The sequence below is a fragment of the Hyperolius riggenbachi genome, chromosome 5, assembly GCF_040937935.1.
Source record: "Hyperolius riggenbachi isolate aHypRig1 chromosome 5, aHypRig1.pri, whole genome shotgun sequence".
NCBI lineage: Eukaryota > Metazoa > Chordata > Amphibia > Anura > Hyperoliidae > Hyperolius > Hyperolius riggenbachi.
The window spans coordinates 86,538,810-86,560,499 of record NC_090650.1 but is presented as its reverse complement, the minus strand read 5'-3'; the positions used below and the strand labels follow the sequence as shown (position 1 = coordinate 86,560,499).

At 43.6% G+C, this 21,690-nt stretch overlaps 1 protein-coding gene across 1 annotated transcript in view; it reads left to right on the top strand.

The window, feature by feature from the left end:
• The window catches only part of LOC137518298 (villin-1-like), a 135,011-nt gene that overhangs the window by 68,948 nt on the left and 44,373 nt on the right, over positions 1-21,690 (top strand). The window contains exons 4-7 of the mRNA XM_068235959.1: positions 7,365-7,561; positions 10,079-10,187; positions 20,494-20,604; positions 21,431-21,630. Of these exons, the coding sequence (XP_068092060.1) occupies positions 7,365-7,561; positions 10,079-10,187; positions 20,494-20,604; positions 21,431-21,630 (617 nt within the window). The remainder of the gene's footprint in view (positions 1-7,364; positions 7,562-10,078; positions 10,188-20,493; positions 20,605-21,430; positions 21,631-21,690) is intronic.

Here is a 21,690-nt window from a genome sequence, read left to right as displayed (position 1 = left end):
AGTGCATGAGAGATGCAGGGGGAAAGAAACACACAAATGATCTCTTGAGATTCAAAAGGAAGGCTGTATACAGCCTGCTTGTGTATGGATGTATTTTCTATGTGTGGACATACTGTACATCAACCTACTTCCTGTTTTGGTGGCCATTTTGTTTGTTTATAAACAAACTTTTTAAAACTGTTTTTAACCACTTTTAATGCGGCGGGGAGCGGCGAAATTGTGACAGAGGGTAATAGGAGATGTCCCCTAACGCACTGGTATGTTTACTTTTGTGTGATTTTAACAATACAGATTCTCTTTAACAGAATTCCACTTAACAGAAAGGGCAAACAGTCTGTTAGCAGATAACGTTTAGTTAGGTCTGCAGAAATAATGGCACTCTTCAGATGTATGACAGTGGTGATGAGCTGAAACGATTGCTTTCTTTTCTTCCTGATCACCAGTTTCAGCGGGCACCTGCCAAAATCCATGATTGTCATACTTATAAAGTGGTGGTCAGCTTGGCACTCTATAGATCACTAAATAGCATTTATATATGTGAAATGGTGACCACCGCAAGCTACAATGGAGAACAGTACCGTTAGTTGCAATATTTGCGACAGGTTGGCAGTTGGCACTGCAGTATGCAGCTGTCAGTGAGCAGCACGCCAATCTTGTTGGCAAAAAGTAAGGAGCCATTCCCATTTCTTTAAGCAATTTGCCGCAATCAATTTTCCTCATGCACAAAACTTAGTTTTGCTGGTTTTTGTTTTGCATTGTTTCCTTTGCTTTTGCTGTGAGACTTTTGTGTATGTTTTTATGCCAATTTTAGCATTGTGCTTTTTTTTTTTTGCATACCAATAAAGGATGGGAGATGCCAGTTATTGCAAAGTTGCACTTTTTTTTAAATACAACGTACATTAATACATTTACGCTGATACTGTTACTTGTATGATATTGGTGCAGGAATATGCCCACATATTTGCTATAGTGTACCTTTTAAATGACACCTGCGGCTCGATTCACAAAGCGGTGATAACCCAGTTATCACGCCTAAAAGACTTTAGGCGTGATGACCTTTTCACCACTGAGTTATCACCGATTTTTCCTGCTCTTCGCGCGAAGTTACCGCGCGTAAGCGCGTGAGAGCGCGCGCAAAGTCCCATAGGGCTTAATGGGAGCTTCGCGCGAAGCGTCGGGTGTTGCGCGCGCACTTACGCGCGGCAACTTCGCGCGAGTTTCTTCTTATCATGCCTAAAGTGACTTTAGGCGTGATAAGGGCCTTTTCACCATGGTGCTAACACTTTGCACCGCTTGGTGAATCGAGCCCCTGGAGTGAGAGTTATGGAGGCTGCCATATTTATATCCTTTTAGCCAATGCCAGTTGCCTGGCATCCTGCTGATCTGATCTGCATGCCTGTTCAGGGTCTATGGCTAGAGGTATTAGAGGCAGTGGACCAACAGGGCAGCCAGGCAACCCTTTGGCAGTTAATTTATTTAGAGGCTTGCAAGTGCTCCAAGCCAATTTATTTCAGCACTTTTTTATTTCCTATTTGTTACATTTCCCTGCTTCTAATTAGTACTGCTGTAATGTGTATTTATGGCCACTGGTCACTAGAGGGCAGTGTGAGACAATAGCAAAGGACTTCTGCTTTCAGTTTCTAAGTGTCTGCAAGTAGAGAGAGAGCAAAGCATTCCAAGAATGTACAGCACAGCAGTTCTGCTGAGGTCAAAAGCAGTGCATTTATCTCAAACCAGATAACTCTGGTGAAGCTGCTAATGGGTTGAAAGGAAATAAACATGGCAGCCTTCATATCTCTCTCAGTTCTGATGTGTATTAATGCATAAGCCAACTTGTGTTGCCTATAGGAACCACATTATAGCAGTCACTTAAGGGCCTGAACACACTAACGCATGTGTGCTCATTCTTTCAGCATCTGTTGCTGAAAAGCAAACAGAAGCAAGCTGGTGTGTTCAGGCCATAAAGTTTCACAGACCAAACATGCTAGTAGTAGTTCATATGGGCAATCCACTTTAATTTTCAGCTCTTGAAAACTGGATAGCAAGGAGTTAAAAAGAAGTTCTTTAAAACTAGTCATCTGGTTTTCCTGTTCACATCAGTTTTGCACAGATGATCCATTTGATGAGGAAACTGTGAAGGGTGAAAGGGAGCCTGGAATGTACATGTTTGCTAAAGGTGACACAGCATTAGAACAGGATCAAACAGAAACAACATCCAAGCCTGGCACAAGTCCCGGACAATAGCAGCACAGGCTCAGGCTGTGCAGTAGATAGAATATACTCACTCCTCCACTGCAGGTTTCCAATATGTATGTAAATCACTGAAACCTGCACATCAGTGCTGACAGGAGGGAGAGAAAATACACAAACACATAGGATGACTGTGAGGGGCAGAGACTGATGCATACACTATCCAGCCTGTTTGTTAAAAGAAGCTGAACGCCAGCATCTGCTGTCCACTGGAGTTTGCCCTCATTCTCTGGGAAACAAAGTGTGGGTCTGGCCATAGGCCAAGCGTTTGTAAAACTGTGAAAAACAGATTCATGAGAACAGAATCAACCAAAGTGTCCAAACCAACAGTCAGTTGTTTACTCAGTTACTGTTATTTACACAGTCAGGCTGGATTTATACCTTGTGTGGCCCTAGGCCAAGTACGGTATTTTGTGGCTCCCCTTCCATGTGCAGCAGCGCCCCTCCCATTCCATGTGCAGCAGTGTCCCCTACCACTACATGTGCAGCCCCCTCTTCCATGACCATGTGGATCATCCATGTATGTAGCCCCCTCTCTTCCATGTGTATCATCCATGTATGCAGCCCCCTCTCTTCCATGTGTATCATCCATGTATGCAGCCTCCTCTCTTCCATGTGTATCATCCTTGCATGCAGCCCCCTCTCTTCCATGTGCATCATCCATGTATGCAGCCCCCTCTCTTCCATGTGTATCATCCATGTATGCAGCCTCCTCTCTTCCATGTGTATAATCCTTGTATGCAGCCCCCTCTCTTCCATGTGCACCATCCATGTATGCAGCCCCCTCTCTTCCATGTGTATCATCCATGTATGCAGCCTCCTCTCTTCCATGTGTATCATCCTTGTATGCAGCCCCCTCTCTTCCATGTGCATCATCCGTGTATGCAGCCCCCTCTCTTCCATGTGCATCATCCATGTATGCAGCCCTCTCTCTTCCATGTGCACCATCCATGTATGCAGCCCCCTCTCTTCCATGTGTATCATCCTTGTATGCAGCCCCCTCTCTTCCATGTGCATCATCCATGTATGCAGCCCCCTCTCTTCCATGTGTATCATCCATGTATGCAGCCCCTCTCTTCCATGTGCATCATCCATGTATGCAGCCATCTCTCTTCCATGTGCACCATCCATGTATACAGCCCCCTCTCTTCCATGTGTATCATCCTTGTATGCAGCCCCCTCTCTTCCATGTGCATCATCCATGTATGCAGCCCCCTCTCTTCCATGTGCATCATCCATGTATGCAGCCCCCTCTGTTCCATGTGTATATCATCCATGTATGCAGCCCCCTCTCTTCCATGTGTATCATCCATGTATGCAGCCCCCTCTCTTCCATGTGTATCATCCATGTATGCAGACCCCTCTCTTCCATGTGTGTCATCCATGTATGCAGCCCCCTCTCTTCCATGTGCACCATCCATGTATGCATCCCCCTCTCTTCCATGTGTATCATCCTTGTATGCAGCCCCCTCTCTTCCATGTGCATCATCCATGTATGCAGCCCTCTCTCTTCCATGTGCACCATCCATGTATACAGCCCCCTCTCTTCCATGTGTATCATCCTTGTATGCAGCTCCCTCTCTTCCATGTGCACCATCCATGTATGCAGCCCCCCCCTCTTCCATGTGTATCATCCATGTATGCAGCCCCTCTCTTCCATGTGTGTCATCCTTGTATGCAGCCCCCTCTCTTCCATGTGTATCATCCATGTATGCAGCCCCCTCTCTTCCATGTGCATCATCCATGTATGCAGCCCCCTCTCTTCCATGTGTATCATCCATGTATGCAGCCCCTCTCTTCCATGTGTATCATCCATGTATGCAGCCCCCTCTCTTCCATGTGTATCATCATTGTATGCAGCCCCCTCTCTTCTATGTGTATCATCCTTGTATGCAGCCCCCTCTCTTCCATGTGTATCATCCATGTATGCAGCCCCCTCTCTTCCATGTGTGTCATCTATGTATGCAGCCCCCTCTCTTCCATGTGTATCATCCATGTATGCAGCCCCCTCTCTTCCATGTGCATCATCCATGTATGCAGCCCCCTCTCTTCCATGTGTATCATCCATGTATGCAGCCCCCTCTCTTCCATGTGTATCATCCATGTATGCAGCCCCTTCTCTTCCATGTGTGTCATCCATGTATGCAGCCCCCTCTCTTCCATGTGCACCATCCATGTATGCATCCCCCTCTCTTCCATGTGTATCATCCTTGTATGCAGCCCCCTCTCCTCCATGTGCATCATCCATGTATGCAGCCCTCTCTCTTCCATGTGCACCATCCATGTATACAGCCCCCTCTCTTCCATGTGTATCATCCTTGTATGCAGCCCCCTCTCTTCCATGTGTATCATCCATGTATGCAGCCCCCTCTCTTCCATGTGTATATCATCCATGTATGCAGCCCCTCTCTTCCATGTGTATCATCCATGTATGCAGCCCCTCTCTTCCATGTGCAGCTTTTGCTCCCCATTATAGTCTTTTTGGTAAGCTGAGGTGAGAGAGGCATTAAAAAGGTGGCAGCTACACCCCTTGACACCCACTAGGTACCTGCCCAGGTTGCCTTATGGATGTCTTAGAGGGCCTTGAACATAAAAAATAAAATCCACATTGTCAGCACAGGCAACAGAAGTTATAACAGCACATCATGATTTTATTTTTATTTTTTTAAATAACTTTCTGTCCCACAAAAACAGATTTTGTTGGTAGCCATGCTTCCCAAAATCTGCCATGGCAGTTCTTCCCCTGCTAACCCAGATAAGATCATGTGACATGTGGGTGGGAGGTGTCTCTCAGAGCAGCTCAGCAGGTGTGACCTGAGAGGGACTTCGCTTGTCCCTGTGCCAGTAATCCACCCTATCACATTAAAGAAGAGAGAAGGAGGGAGTGCCAAGCACAATATATAGACTTCCAGAGCTGCCATAGAGATCAGCTGTTGCTACATTGGGTGAAAAAGAAAGGAAACAGCCATAGTTAAGGTGCCCATCAATAATACAATCTTCATTGTACAAGGACTATCTAAAGAATCCACTCAACATATATTCACTTGATTTACCCTGTACTATATAGATTTGGTAAGATTGTTGTACTCAAGCCAGTTACACTGTTGAATTACTGAAATTGAAGCTGTCTTTTGTGTAACTTTTTAAACATTTTCCCATGAGTATTTTTTAGCTTGGCGATGGTCCGGTCAATAACATGTCTGCTGTTGCTCTGTACATGTCTAACCTGTGAAAACACTTTTTTTTTACTTTTCCTGTTTCTGCTTGTTCTAACACAGACTAGCAATGTTTTGGCATTTTAATTAGGCCATTCTATCGAGCCACACTTCTGACTTTATATTGACAAACCCAAACAGAAAGAGGACCCATTAGGACATGTTAAAGAACTTAGGGGTTGAATCACTAAATGTTGGTACAGTTATTGTGCGCAAGCAGCACATAGCAATATTACCAATACTTACACAAGGAATTTAACGCTCATTGCATATATATTGTGTATTACTTAAATGATGTATGCGTTGCTAGCAACATGCGAAATTTGCTACTTGCTTAACATGCATTACACTAGCAACGTGTGTTACACATGCATGATGCGTGCATTGCTAGCAATGCGTGCATTACCTAGGTGATGGGACTGGCGCTATTTGCCCAGCACATGTTATGTACCTTGAATAAGTCCCGGGAAATTAACCTGCACACAGCAACCTTACCCAAAATTAAGTGAATCAAACATTTGGTAGCCTAAAATACAGGTTATGACAATTAATAAGAGGCAAAGCAGTGTCTGTTAAAGCAAATCTGAAGCAGTGAAAAAAAAAGTCTAATACCTATGGAGAGGGAAGGCTCTGGATCCTACTGAGCCTTCCCTGTTCCCCCTCGATCCCCATGTTCTAGCTTTGTTTCCCAATGAAATTACGCCACCTCCTGGAGCCCTCATAAGGCTTCGGGAGCACTCATGTCCCTGGTTGCTCCTGAGGACAGACGGGCACATGTGCAGTACGGGGCGCTACCAGTCTTCAGGAGCAGTAAGAGACACGAGTGCTCCCAGAGACTTCCGAGGGTCCCCTAAGACGTAATCGACCAGTTGGTTGAATACATACTGTACAACGGAGTGACAGCCCTGGAACAAGGGGATTGAGTGGGGACAGGGAAGAGTCAGTAGGATCCAGAGTCTTCCCTCTCCATAGACAAGTATCTGTTTATTTTTTATTTTTTGTTTTGTTTTCTTCAGTTTTACTTTAAAGGGTAGGTAGGGTTATGACATTTCATTGTTTTAAAGCCCCACTCCAGGCTTATATGTTTTCCAAGATGATTATAGGCACTTAGTTGCAGACCTTATTTAAATCTCATCTTAAAACACACCTTTTCAGACAAGCTTATAACATTCTATAGCCCTTATTTACTTCTCTGTCACAATGTAATCAGAGGCAAAGAATCACTGCCTCATCCATCCTCCACCCCCTTACCTAGTGTGTCCCCCACAACCCATTAGATTGTAAGCTCGCAAGGGCAGGGTCATCCTCCTAATGTTTACTGTTCTTGTAACAATATTTGTGCTGCTTGGAACTCTGCTGTACATTTGTTAGTTATACTTGTATCTATGTTCCCCTTGTCGTCTTATTGTGCTTTGTAAAGCGCTGCGGAATATGTTGGCGCTATATAAATAAATAATAATAATAATAATGTGTGTATAGAATCTTTTTTGATTATATGATGTTGAATAAACCTTAAGATCCAGATGCTTCTAGCATCACAGACGGTCACTTCTATAAGCTGCATTCTTCACAGGGAGATGCAGTCTGTGCCCTTCTCCTTATAGTCTGAATGGCAGGATGATGCAATCTGAACAGAAGCAGCAGCCACACCCATGCACCCTGAAGGGGATTGCCTCAGCCCAGCAGATTATGGTCATGTGATCAAAATGTTAGAACTTATTTTTAGCTGCAGAAGTTCCATTGTACATAGACATTAACATTGTGATTCAACCGTTAAATGTATTTTTAGATGTGTGCTTTGTTGGGCTCCGAATATGCCTGGTCTTGTTGTTACCTCTTCTCTGTCTAGGGAATAGTTAGTGGTTTGCTGCGTTGTTCATTCTTTTTGTTCTTTCACAGATCAAGCAAACAGCTACCGGCTCATCTATTGATGTTCACTACTGGATAGGAAAGGATTCCACTCAGGATGAGCAAGGAGCAGCGGCGGTTTACACATCACAGCTGGACGAGGCTTTGGGGGGGAGCCCAATCCAGCACAGAGAGGTGCAGGGATTCGAGTCCGCTACATTTAAAAGTTACTTCAAGAACGGAGTTATGTAAGTGGAACAAGAAATCAAACTTAATAAAAAATAAATAACATTACTGAACGTTACAAACTTATAGACAAACATTTTCTGCTTTTACTCTTTGCTGGCTTTCAGTTTTCCATAAAATGAAATATACTTATATATATAAGACCCCTTTTACGCTTGGCTTGCAAATGTCCATTGCATTACCCTGTTTTGCTGCAGGGTAACACAACAACAATGCATGGCAATGGGGCCGAGCACATACAACCACGCTTGGCTACCGACCCGGCGAAAAGTCAACAGCACATTACCTCGGTGGCGCATTGGGGGCATATTGCATGTAAGTCAATGGACGACACAGAAAATTTAAATACATTGGCGGCGGCGGTGCGCATGCACCGAATGACATGATTGTGATGGAAAAGCTGGGAATCTCAGTGATGTACTTCCAGTCCAGGAGGAAGTGCATCACCAGCGAGGGGCGTGGAGAAGGGCAAGGAGGCGGCACTATGCATATAACCTTATCTGTGCACTCTGCTGCAAGGTCATATGAATTACGTTTTCGGCGTTGTGGTGGTGATGCAATGGGGGGCGGAGCATCGCACGCCAACACTATGGACAGGTTTTAATGTGGCCACTAATGATACAATTTGTAACGAAAAATGGTTTGAGCGATCAGATAATTCGGATTGGAAGTGAAATATTGTAATACATTGTTTCCTAAACCATCAACAAACCAATCTTTGCTTCCTATCTATTAAAACTGACAAGAAAATCCAAATTTTGGTTCAACAAAAATCCAATCAGACGACTGTTTTTATAATCGTTCATAATAGAATATGCCCATCAACAGAGATTATTTACAACCAATCCGATCAGAATTATCTGATTGCTCAAATGATTTTCTTTTTTTGGGGGTTAATGAACTAAAAACCGGTCTGCTGTGAGCAGAGAGCACACGCTAAGTTTACAGATACTTAGTTTCCTTACATTTGGCTCACCTGGCAAACTAATTATCACGGGTGTCCGAGATTGATTTCAGTGATCAAAAGAGCCATGAGAAACAATACCATACATGAGTTTAATTGAAAAACAAAATATTGAATCTTTATGACACTTAAATACAATGTATATAATTATTTGGAATGTGGGGTACCCCCTACCACACCACCCACCCACTAGTGGCCATGGCAGACCCGACTTTCTAAACCCGTGTGCCTCGGCTTCCTCCCCCATGTCTCTTGCTCCCCCGTCTAGCGTAGTGTAGCGGCAGCTAGCTTACCTAATCATGGCGCCCGCAGGGATTGCAGACCTCCTTCTCCTCCATGCAGCTCGCTCTAGTGAACGACTTGTACTGATCGCATCATCAGTACAAGCCATCACTAAAGCAAGAGAAGGAGGAGAAGGAGGTCTGCAATACCCGCAGACCCCATGGTTAGGTCAGCCAGCTGCCACTACACTACACTACACTACACGCGGGAGCAGGAGACACAGGGGAGGGAGCCGAGGCATGCGGGGGGAGTGGGCACACACATGCAGGGAATCCCTGGCATGACGGCGGATCATATCGGTAGGTGTTCCTAAGTCGGGGACTCCCTGCCTTTGCTGTATAAGACACAGGGACTCAAAAGTGCGTCTTATACGGCGGAAAAGACGGTAATTTGTTCTTTAACTCCTTGCCGACCGCTCCATGCCAATTGGCGTGAACGAGGCGGCAGCCCCAGGACCGCTCTATGCCGATTGGCGTGAACGGCCTTCTATGGGGCTAGCAGGATAGTGCGCACGCCGATGTGGTGATCGCCTTTCCGAGGCTTTTAGAGGGCGAATAGGGCTGTACAGCACTGTGATGTAAGGCAGCGCTGTACTGGGGACAGCCGTGTGACACAGCTGATCGCTGTGATAGGCTGACAGGGGCAGGGAGGGAGGTAAAGAAAAGGCATTTTTATTAATAAAAAATAAAAATATTTACTTAAAAAAAATAAACATTGGGGGAGCAATCAGACCCCCCCCTACCAACAGAGAGCTGTGTTGGTGGGGAGAAAGGGTATGGGGGGAATCACTTGTGTGCTGAGTTGTACGGGCCTGCAGCTATGGCTTAAAGCTGCAGTGGCCTCTTTAGTTAAAAATGGCCTGGCCACTAGGGGGTTTAACACTGCGGTCCTCGAGTGGTTAATTTCTATTTTTATCACAAACATTAATCCTTTGAATTCTTACTCTTTGGACATAATTGTTTGATACTTTGGTTGTATTTTGACAATAAACATCTTTATAAACCAAAAACATAATTTATACTAAATATTCAAATCCAGAGTTGTCTCTTCACCATTTACCTCAAACTAAAATCTTCTGATTTCCTTGTGAAACTGCCCTCTTCTTTCTGTTTCTCATAACTCATGAGGTAACATTTTCAGCAATATTTATATACAATAATTGTCGCTATATAGAGAATTTATTCACCTAATATTTATCTGTAAAATAATTATGGCTGCAATATTCTTTGAATGGTGATCATGACAAGTCCTCTGTTTTGCTTCCACATGCCAGCTACAAGAAGGGCGGAGTCGCTTCAGGATTCAAACATGTGGAGACAAACATGTACAACATACGTCGCTTGCTTCATGTGAAGGGCAGGAAACATGTCACAGCCACGGAGGTATGTGTGTAATGTGTGCTTTGGTTTCTTGCCACATACTATTACTCACCATATACTGCAGGCAGTAGGTCTGTTTTTATTACATTTTTTAGTAAAAGTTGTGTTTTATTACCAATTTGTTTGGAATGACAGGAGATTCATAGCTACATCAGAATGAAAATAATCCTATATCCATGATGGGTTATTCCTGATCTGTGCAGACCCCAGGTTGCTACTGGAAGCCCCATATAGACATTTGATCTTTATCGCACACACACTAACCATCCAGGATGATATTTGGTGGCAATCTGATGTCTGTACAGATGTCCCCACTCTTCAGCTGGCCGCCCACGGTTTCTTCAAAAACATGTTCCCAAGCATGGTACTTGTGGGCAGGGAACACTGCAAAAAGTCAAGATAATGCAGGTTGCAGTCCTCACCTTGTTAAATCCAAAATAGGTCATTTCGGCACCCGCTAGCAGCAGAAGTTTGGGCACCACCATAGGTGCCCTTTGAAGTAGCGGCATTGAGGGGAAATTTGGGTTTCTGAGGCACCCAATAAATAGCTGGCGCTGGGTCTAGCACCTAAAGCTTATCTGATGCCTCTGGCTGCAAAATTAGCCCTCAATGCCACAAGTTCAATGGGCACCTATAGGGGGATGGTGGTGGTTAAAGTTATCCATGGGGGTACTGAGGGTGTTAAGGTCAGGTTGCAGGTGGAGTGTTTGTGCAGGGGGGGGGAGGGGGTTACGTGTGTAAATCAGGTCTTTGGTTTTTTGATATGAAGGGCTATTTTCTATTAGAAATTGCGATCGCGTGGCAATGCAATCACCATTTCACCTCTACCCACTGCAAGATTTGCTGACGCTATTATCTTGCAATGAGATGGCTTTCATAACGCAATTTTGTTTTCGTTTTACGATGGAAGAGTTAAAAAGTGTGGGAAAAACTTGAAATTGCAAGAACATCAAATGGCACCACGATTCCTATGCAAATTCCCTGCTCTCCTATATTTTGTACACAAGCACAAATACATGAAAAATACAGCAAGACCATCATTTGCGATTGTTTAGTTGGCTTTGAAAAGCAGTGAGTCTATGATTGGGCTTCACCAATCACCACATGGAAAATATATTTTGTTTTAATAGAGCCAACATGAATATGAAGTTTATATATGGCTCCTGAGGTTTTGGCGGTCACAGTTTGGCACTATGCTGTCAGGAATCTCTGAGGTGATTGTAACTTTTGCACTGAGGTCTGATTTGCAACACTTACATTCCATTCTCTAAGGCACAGGTGTCAAACTCAAGGCCCGCGGGCCAAATACAGCCCTCCTTGCCATTTTATGTGGCCCTCCAGAGCTGTAAATGTGCATCATTGTAAGCAGTAAAAGAACAACAGCACACTGCATTCAGAAGATGAAAGCGTGTCTTGTGTCAGTCTGAGCCAACATGGGTGCAGCAACAGCCCGCAGGATCCTCATGTGTAATAAGAATGGGGCTCCCTCCTTAGATCCAAATCCCCCTGTCTTTCTGATAAAACACACACACACACACAGACACACACACAGACACACACACACGCGCGCACACACACACACACACACACACACACACACACACACACACACACACACACACACACACTCACACACACACACACACACACACCACACACCACACACACACACACACACACACACACCACAACACACACTCACACACACACACACACACACACACACACACACACACACACACACACACATACACACACAAACACACATACACACACACATACACAAACACACACACACACGCACACGCACACACACACTCACCACTCCCCCCACCCCCCTGTACCCTCTCCCTACATTGCAGAGTAGCACAGGGGAGCAATGCCGTGATTCACGAGCATTTTTTCACTATCCGACATCGTGATCCGAATGCGTGATTGGAATCGATCATGGCAGTCAATCACGAAATTAGCCGTTATTCCAGGTATTCGGATCACGGGAAAAATATCTGTGATTATCACCTGAAAACCCTCCAATTTATAGAAAAGCCCCCTTACATGGTAGAAACACCCAATTTGCCAGAATATATATATATATATATATATATATATATATATATATATATATATATATATATATATATACACACAGTGGGTTGCAAAGGTATTTGGCCCCCTTGCAGTTTTCCACATTTTGTCACATTACTGCTGCCACAAACATTAATCAATTTTATTGGAATTCCACATGAAAGACCAATACAAAGTGGTGTACATGTGAGAAGTGGAACAAAAATCATACGTTATTCCAAACATTTTTTTACAAATCAATAACTGCAAAGTGGGGTGTGCATAATTATTCAGCCCCCTTTGGTCTAAGTGCAGTCAGTTGCCCATAGACATTGCCTGATGAGTGCTAATGACTAAATAGAGTGCACCTGTGTGTAATCTAATGTCAGTACAAATACAGCTGCTTTGTGAGGGCCTCAGAGGTTGTCTAAGAGAATATTGGGAGCAACAACACTGTGAAGTCCAAAGAACACACCAGACAGGTCAGGGATAAAGTTATTGAGAAATTTAAAGCAGGCTTAAGCTGCATCTACACGCGTAGATGCGGCCGCGATGTTCCTTATCAATCGAGCTGCTAATGCGGTTCGATTGATAAGATCCGGCGCACGCGCGGCGAGCGGGGACGCGGCGGGGACGCGGAAGACAGGGGCGTAACAATAGACCCTGCAAGGGATGCATCTGCAGGGGGGCCCAGAAGCCACAGGGGGCCCCAACCTGAGAGACTGACAACTAAGGCAAGGAGAGATAAAACTTTCTTCTCTCTGCACAATTGTTCTAATGACTGCATCTGCTCAGCCACTAATAATAAATCAATGTTTTGCAGACAAAGATTTGTAGACAGTCCCTATTCACTAGGGGCCCCATCCAAAGTTTTGCAGGGGGGCCCAGTGATTTCTAGTTACGCCCCTGGCGGAAGAGGCGATCCGGCGGCTAATCGAGCCGCCGGATCGCCGCCTCATCTACACGTGTAGATGAGGCTTTAGGCTAGAAAAAGATTTCCAAAGCCTTGAACATCCCACAGAGCACTGTTCAAGCGATCATTCAGAAATGTAAGGAGGAGTACGTACAAAAAGGGCGTTGGGAAAAAAGGGCGCGGGGTGTAAACGATAATATTGTTTTGTATTTAGTGTACAAATAATGTTTTACAAATCTATAAATCATGAAATAATGTGTATGAAATCGGCAATAGTGAAAACGTTAATCTTCTCTGTTTCAAAAGTGAAACTTAAAATAACGTTTATTAAAAAAACGATAATATATGTTTAATCGTTATAATTGTATATTATTGTGATTAACCTTCATTTATGGTTTCTTCTTATAATAAAATCTGAAAATATTGTTTATAACGATGATATAAATATAACTACGTTCGTAATAAGTGTTGTGAAACATTAGTAAATATTACTAAAATGTTACTAAAACTATACCTAACCCTACTCTCACACAGAACCCTCCCTGTACCTATCCCTAACCCCTAGACCTCCCCTGGTGGTGTCTAAACCTAAGACCCCCCTGGTGGTGCCTAAACCTAAGACCCCCCTTGTGGTGCCTAACCCTAAGACCCCCCTGGTGGTGCCTAAACCTAAGACCCCCCTTGTGGTGCCTAAACCTAAGACCTCCCTGGTGGTGCCTAAACCTAAGACCCCCCTGGTGGTGCCTAAACCTAAGACTCCCCTGGTGGTGCCTAAACCGAAGACCCCCCTAGTGGTGCCTAAACCTAAACCCCCCCCTGGTGGTGCCTAAACCTTAGACCCCCCCCTGGTGGTGCCTAAACCTAAGACCCCCCTGGTGGTGCCTAAACCGAAGACCCCCCTGGTGGTGCCTAAACCTAAGACCTCCTTTAGAGTTTGCTTTATTATGTGGATAATAATGTTTTACAAATAGTGACTGTAAAAAATATATTGCAATTTATGTTACATACTGAACACTTTATTTTGTGAATAATAATGTTTTAGAAACAGTAAGGGATAAAACTTTCAACAATGTTTTAGTTAAATAGGATAAATATGTTTAGTATTTTTATAAACGTTATTTGTCACGGGTGCATTTTCTAAACATAAATCATCACAAGCACAGTTATAAAACATTAAAAAGCTCTGGGCGCTGTTTGTAAAATGTTATTTATCTCCGGCGCCCTTTTTTCCTGCTCGGCGCCCATTAAACGTTATTTATTTGTATATATACTTTCTGTGCTGACATTTTTCAAATAAAGTAAAATTTCTGTATACATTTTTGTCCAAATTTATTGTGCTACATGTCTTTGATAAAAAAAAATCCATTCAGTGTATATTTATTGGTTTGGGTAAAAGTTATAGCGTTTACAAACTATGGTGCAAAAAGTGAATTTTCACATTTTTAAGCATCTCCGACTTTTCTGAGCACCTGTCATGTTTCATGAGGTGCTAAAATTCCAGGATAGTATAAATACCGCCCAAATTACCCCATTTTGGAAACTGACTTGTGACAAAAAAAAAAAAAAAAATCTGCCACGGACTCACTATGCCCCTCTTTGAATACCTAGTGTCGACTTTCCAAAATGGGGTCATTTGTGGGGTGTGTTTATTGTCCTGGCATTTTAGGGGGTGCTAAATTGTAAGCAACCCTGTAAAGCCTAAAGGTGCCCATTGGACTCTGGGCCCCTTAGCGCAGTTAGGCTGCAAAAAAGTGCCACACATGTGGTATTGTCGTACTCAGGAGAAGTAGTATAATGTGTTTTGGGGTGTATTTGTACACATACCATGCTGGGTGGGTGTTTTGATTTTTTTTTACACACAATTGTCCATTTACAGAGAGATTTCTCCCACCCAGCATGGGTATGTGTAAAAATACACCCCAAAACAGTTCCGCCCGCTGCGCCAGACACCCGGACATTAATGGAGGGGACAGCGAGGGAGGGAGAGCAGCTCTCCCTCTTCTCTGCGCTGCTCCCCTCCCCAGAAATAAAAAAAAACAAAGCAGCTCAGCTGGGCGCCCTTAGGGACCCGGCGCCCGGGAGCACTTGCCCTACCCCGACGCCCCCCCTAGCTACGCGCCTGCTAAAATGCCAGGACAGTATAGGAACCCAAAAATGACGCCATTTTAGAAAGAAGACATACCGAGGTATTCTGTTAGGAGTATGGTGAGTTCATAGAAGATTTTATTTTTTGTCACAAGTTAGCGGAAAAAATGACACTTTGACACACCTGCGCAGTCCGCTCCGGCCCACGTGGCGATGATTGACAGCGCCGGTCGCGCAGACGCAGTACAGAGCGACCTCCAGGTCACTCTGACGTCATCGCAGGGGGCCAGGACGGACCTGCAGAGAACGGCTGCGGGCAGAGCTGCGGCGAGGGATGTCCTGGGAGCTTGGAGCTGGAGGAAGCCCCCGGTAAGTACCATTTATTTTACCATTTTTCCCCTGATGACTCCTTTAAAGGGCACCTGAAATAACTTTGAAAAAAAGTTTCACTTACCTGGGGTTTCTGCCAGCCCCCTGCAGCCACCCTATGCCCGCACCTTCGCTCACCAATCCTCCGGTCCCCTGCCGGGGCTAAATTTTGTTCTTGCTGAATTGCAAGTTGATGGCTGCTGCGTCTACCTGGCCTTGGCCGTGCGTATCCTCGTTCGGGTTCTCAATGCCGGGACCATCCTGCACAGGCACAGTACAAGAAAACCTTGTACTATGCCTATGCAGGACGCTACCGGAGATGGGAATGAGTTGGCGCAGCCAGGGCTGCGCAGGCACAGTGAACGTCGACTTGCAAGTAGGCGAGAACAAAACTTAGCCACAGCGGGAGACAGGAGGATTGGTGAGCGAAGGTGCGGGCACAGGGCGGCTGCAGGGGGCTGGCAGAAGCCCCAAGTTATTTTAAGTTACTTTAGGTTTCCTTTAATGTATGGATGTGTAACCACCATCCCCAATCTATGCCCAAATGTAGACATTTTATGAATAACACTGCATATCAATATATATACGAACATATGCGTGTGTATATATACAATATATATATATATATATATATAGTGGCTTGCAAAAGTATTCGGCCCCCTTGAAGTTTTCCACATTTTGTCACATTACTGACAGAAACTTGAATCAATTTTATTGGAATTCCACACGAGAGACCAATACAAAGTGGTGTATACCTGAGAAGTGGGACGAAAATCATACATGATTCCAAACATTTTTTTACAAATAAATAACTGCAAAGTGGGGTGTGCGTAATTATTCAGCCCCCTGAGTCAAAACTTTGTAGTACCACTTTTTTCTGCAATTACAGCTGCCAGGCTTTTAGGGTATGTCTCTACCAGCTTTGCACATCTAGAGACTGAAATCCTTGCCCATTCTTCTTTGCAAAACAGCTCTAGCTCAGTCAGATTAGATGGACAGCGTTTGTGAACAGCAGTTTTCAGATCTTGCCACAGATTCTCAATTGGATTTAGATCTGGACTTTGACTGGGCCATTCTAACACATGGATATGTTTTGTTTTAAACCATTCCATTGTTGCCCTGGCTTTATGTTTAGGGTCGTTGTCCTGCTGGAAGGTGAACCTCCGCCCCAGTCTCAAGTCTTTTGCAGACTCCAAGAGGTTTTCTTCCAAGATTGCCCTGTATTTTGCTCCATCCATCTTCCCATAAACTCTGACCAGCTTCCCTGTCCCTGCTGAAGAGAAGCACCCCCCGAGCATGATGCTGCCACCACCATATTTGACAGTGGGGATGGTGTGTTCAGAGTGATGTGCAGTGTTAGTTTTCCACCACACATGGCATTTTGCATTTTGGCCAGAAAGTTCCATTTTGATCTCATCTGACCAGAGCACCTTCTTCCACATGGTTGCTGTGTCCCCCACATGGCTTGTGGCAAACTGCAAACGGGACTTCTTATGCTTTTCTGATAACAATGGCTTGCTTCTTGCCACTCTTCCAAAAAGGCCAATTTTGTGCAGTGCATGACTAATAGTTGTCCTATGGACAGAGTCTCTCACCTGAGCTGTAGATCTCTGCAGCTCGTCCAGAGTCACCATGGGCCTCTTTATTGCATTTCTGATCAGCGCTCTCCTTGTTTGGCCTGTGAGTTTAGGTGGATGACCTTGTCTTGGTAGGTTTACAGTTGTGCCATACTCCATCTATTTCTGAATGATCGCTTGAACAGTGCTCCGTGGGATGTTCAAGGCTTTGGAAATCTTTTTGTAGCCTAAGCCTGCTTTAAATTTCTCAATAACTTGATCCCTGACCTGTCTGGTGTGTTCTTTGGACTTCATGGTGTTGTTGCTCCCAATATCCTCTTTGACAACCTCTGAGGCCGTCACAGAGCAGCTGTATTTGTACTGACATTAGATTACACAAAGGTGCACTCTATTTAGTCATTTGCACTCATCAGGCAATGTCTATGGGAAACTGACTGCACTTAGACCAAAGGGGGCTGAATAATTATGCACACCCCACTTTGCAGTTATTGATTTGTAAAAATTGTTTGGAATCCTGTATAATTTTCGTTCCACTTCTCACGTGTACACCACTTTGTATTGGTCTTTCATGTGAAATTCCAATGAAATTGATTCATGTTTGTGTTAGTAATGTGACAAAATGTGGAAAACTTCAAGGGGGCCAAATACTTTTGCAAGCCACTGTATATATACACACATATATATACTGTATATTGTTTGAAGGTTTCACAGAAGTCAGGTTATTTGCTTTGCAGATACAATGCACAAGCTGTGAAGACAATGCCATTATTGTTCAGCCTTTACAATACACTGCACTGAAATCCTTTGTGGAAATAACCTTTTAAATGTGTTTATCTATGCAGTGGAACGCTGCCTACAGTATCACATTTGTTTTAGTAAGGCCATGATTTCTGGATCGGCTTTAATTCATTCTGGTTCATTGGCGTCATCTCACAGTTCTTTCTAATGGAAAATGTATGCTGAAAGAAGCATGGATTCTGCCATTGCTGGTCTCTTCTTCATAAAATGCCGATATTTATTCATATCACATGAATTTATATGCTTACACATTTCTCATGTGCATTACATTATTCAATGTTCACTCTGGGATAGATGTTCACTCATGGGGCCCAATGGCAGAACACTGGACACACTTGAGCCTCCCTCATGAATAGGAACAGACATGGCCATGTAAATTATACAACATACAGAGTGGAGACAGAGAGATACATAATAACCACATAAACCGATGCAAAGCCCTCATGAATCCTGCATTGGACATGGACAGTGTATCTTGTAGCTACACTGTGGGGAAAATGGTACCTTTCCCTTAAGTGCAGGGAGGAAGTACAAGATATTCTGTCATAAGTGCTGTAGCACTAGCAAGTGCAGGGGAGGAAGTACAAGATATTCTGTCAGAGTATGAAAGTTCTGTAGTAAGTGCAGGGGAGGAAGTACTACAAGATATTCTGTCAGAGTATCTGACATAAATACTACAATACTGAAAACGGTTTACTTTGCATCTCTGGGTACCTGTAGATTTCCCCAGCCCACTTCACACCCATTCCCTCAACCACCATACACTTCACTGGTCAATTTAGTCACAAGTGCCCGGTTCTCACTGCTAAACGGTAAAAGAAGAAAGGGACAATGAGGAGGCTCCCCATGCTCCTGGGCCCTGCCTCTGTAGTTGCCTTAAAGGACATCCGAGGTGAAAATTAACTTATAAGAAAAATAATTGTATCTATCTTCAGTCACCTAAAATAACTTTTTTAGATATCCCACAGTTTTATTTTATATGTATATCTAGTTTTTACTGTTTCATAGTCTCTGCTCAGTGACACCTTTATTGAAGTATGTCAGAGCTCAAATTTATGAATTATTGACCCTTTTTTTATCTCTTTCCTGCTCTCCGAAGCCATTTATTGACAGGAAAGTGTTTTATGGCCATAATTACTTATCAGTGAGGGTTATGCTAAAGTCTGACCCAGTCCGACCAGGTCCCGACCCGGACAGAAACTCTTACTTGCATACCTGATGTTTAACTTTTTCAGGCAGAGAAAGAAAAAAAAGGAACACAGCCTAGTTATTTGTGTGCTTGGCACTGTACATACCCATGTCTATCTCATCATGTCATGTCACCTCGGTTGTCCTTTAAAGTGAGATGAAACTCTATATTAACTGAAAAAAAAAAAACCTCTAAAAGGAAATTACTTACCGTATTTAGTTTACCTATCCTGTTGTTTTTAGTGCTCTCTGTCATACTTAGTAGAAATGTGATATGAAAAAAATATATATTTCTGCTGGTTTCCATTATTACTGTTTCTCTGCGATGCCAAAAGTGACATCACTTCTGCCCTTCCTTTTCTTTCTTTCTTTTTTTTTTTACCAACCCAGCTCAGTGGTGATTTTCCTTCCCTACTGCCTCAGCTTACTGTCCCTTCCACAGCGAACCTTTCCATCACTGTGTAAACTCTTCAAAGGGAGGGGGGTAACCATCTGGTCATAGTGGGCAGCACGGTGGCGTAAAGGTTAGCGCTCTCGCCTTGCATCACTGGGTCCCCAGTTCGAATCCCAGCCAGGTCTACGTGGGTTTTCTCCGGACACTCCGGCTTCCTCCCACATCCCAAAAACATACAGTTTAAGTTACTTGGCTTCCCCTTCAAATTGGCCCTAGACTATGATACATGTACTACATGATACATACATAGAAAAGACATATATGACTATGGTAGGGACTGTGAGCCCCTCTGAGGGACAGGTAGTGACAAGACAATATACTCAATATAATGTATATCGCTGTGTAATATGTCAGTGCTATATAAATACTTAAATAAAATAAATAATAGTGTCCTTGTCTTATCCAAATTTTTCATTTGCAATGTGAGATAAGCTTGTTATTGTAGCTAGAAGAAAATAAAATGCTTCCCACAATCCTGCAGGTACTGCACAGTTTCTGCATTTAGGCAAAAGCACCCAGACCAGGTAAAAATAGAAAAAATGGGGACTTATAGGGACCTAATTTAGAAAAAAAAAGTATACAGATATTTCTAGGGCACTAACTATTGGTAGCATATTTGTAGATGTTACAACCCCCTTTAATTTGCTGCTCTGGCTATTGCTAAGATTGGTTTTGGGAGTTGGGAGGGCTATAGGTCATAATATCAAAATATGCTAGAGGTAGCTTTCCATCTGAGATAGCTGTTAATATCAGCTACACAGCAAAAACTAGAATGCTGTGATTTTGTAAAGGTAATGGATCACTGAGCTGCATTTCTATACACAGTAAAAAAAAGCAAATTCTACCCTTTCTGTCTTCTAGGTGGACATGTCGTGGAACAGTTTCAACAAAGGGGATGTTTTCCTTCTTGACTTGGGCAAAGTGATCATCCAATGGAATGGGCCAGAAAGTAATAAGACTGAAAGAATAAGGGTGAGTGGACATACAAGGAAGTCCAAGCGTTTGGGGAAAAACCCCATTAACTGGAGGAGAAACCTAATTCCAAATCACTTGCATCAAAAAATAAGAGTTAATATACAAAAAGATTCACCAGAGCTCCATTTGAGTTGGGTTCTGGCACATAGCTCTGCCTTCTTGCAGAAAAAGGCCTTTGCCTTTTTTCTGTCTCTAGCACTGGAGATAGAGAAAAGGCTGAGGTGTTTTTCCATATGGAGGCACAGCTACACACCGGAAACCAACTCAAACGGTGCTCTGGTGAGTTTTAATACTAACCCAATGTGGCAGAACATGATAACTTTACAGCTTTGGCATACCCTTTTGCTTTTTATTGTTACCAGAGTTACGATTTAAATGACACTGCATAGGCCCCTGTAGTGGAAAGCTGTTACAGCTGAGGCTACTAATATGTATGTGTATTATCCACTATATTGCTTTTTTAGCTCACCATGGGCTTCAGTCATTTGTTGTTGTCCCCAGTTCAGGGTACTCGACAATCTACAGATATGTGAACCTGATATCTGATTTAATTGTAATTAGGGACATGTACTTTTGTAGACCTGCAGAGAGTAACTCGGAGAGGTATCAATTCGCTTGAATGGACCTACAGCTAGAATTGTGGTGCCATTCCTTTTTCCTTATATGAGTGTTGCTAATATGGTATAACTACATTTAATCCTTGTTTAATATTAATACTACAACTGTTGCTGCAGCTTCCTTACTGCTTCTGATGCCATTATTGTTACTATTATTTGGAGGAATTTGATGGACAGGACATAACAGTATCCTTTGTCTGCTACAGGCCTGCGCTTTGGCTCAGAGCATCAGAGATGATGAGAGGGGAGGAAGAGCACAGATTGGAGTTATAGACAATGAACAGGACTCTCCTGACCTGATGCAGATAATGACGGCTGTGCTGGGGGCCAGGACTGCTGAGCTCAAGAATGCTATTCCAGATGAGAAGCCGGATGAGCAACAGAAATCAAACGTCCGGCTCTACCAGTAAGTCTGCAGACACTGGCCACATGTACTCATTCACCTCAGAGAGAGCAGAAGAAATGA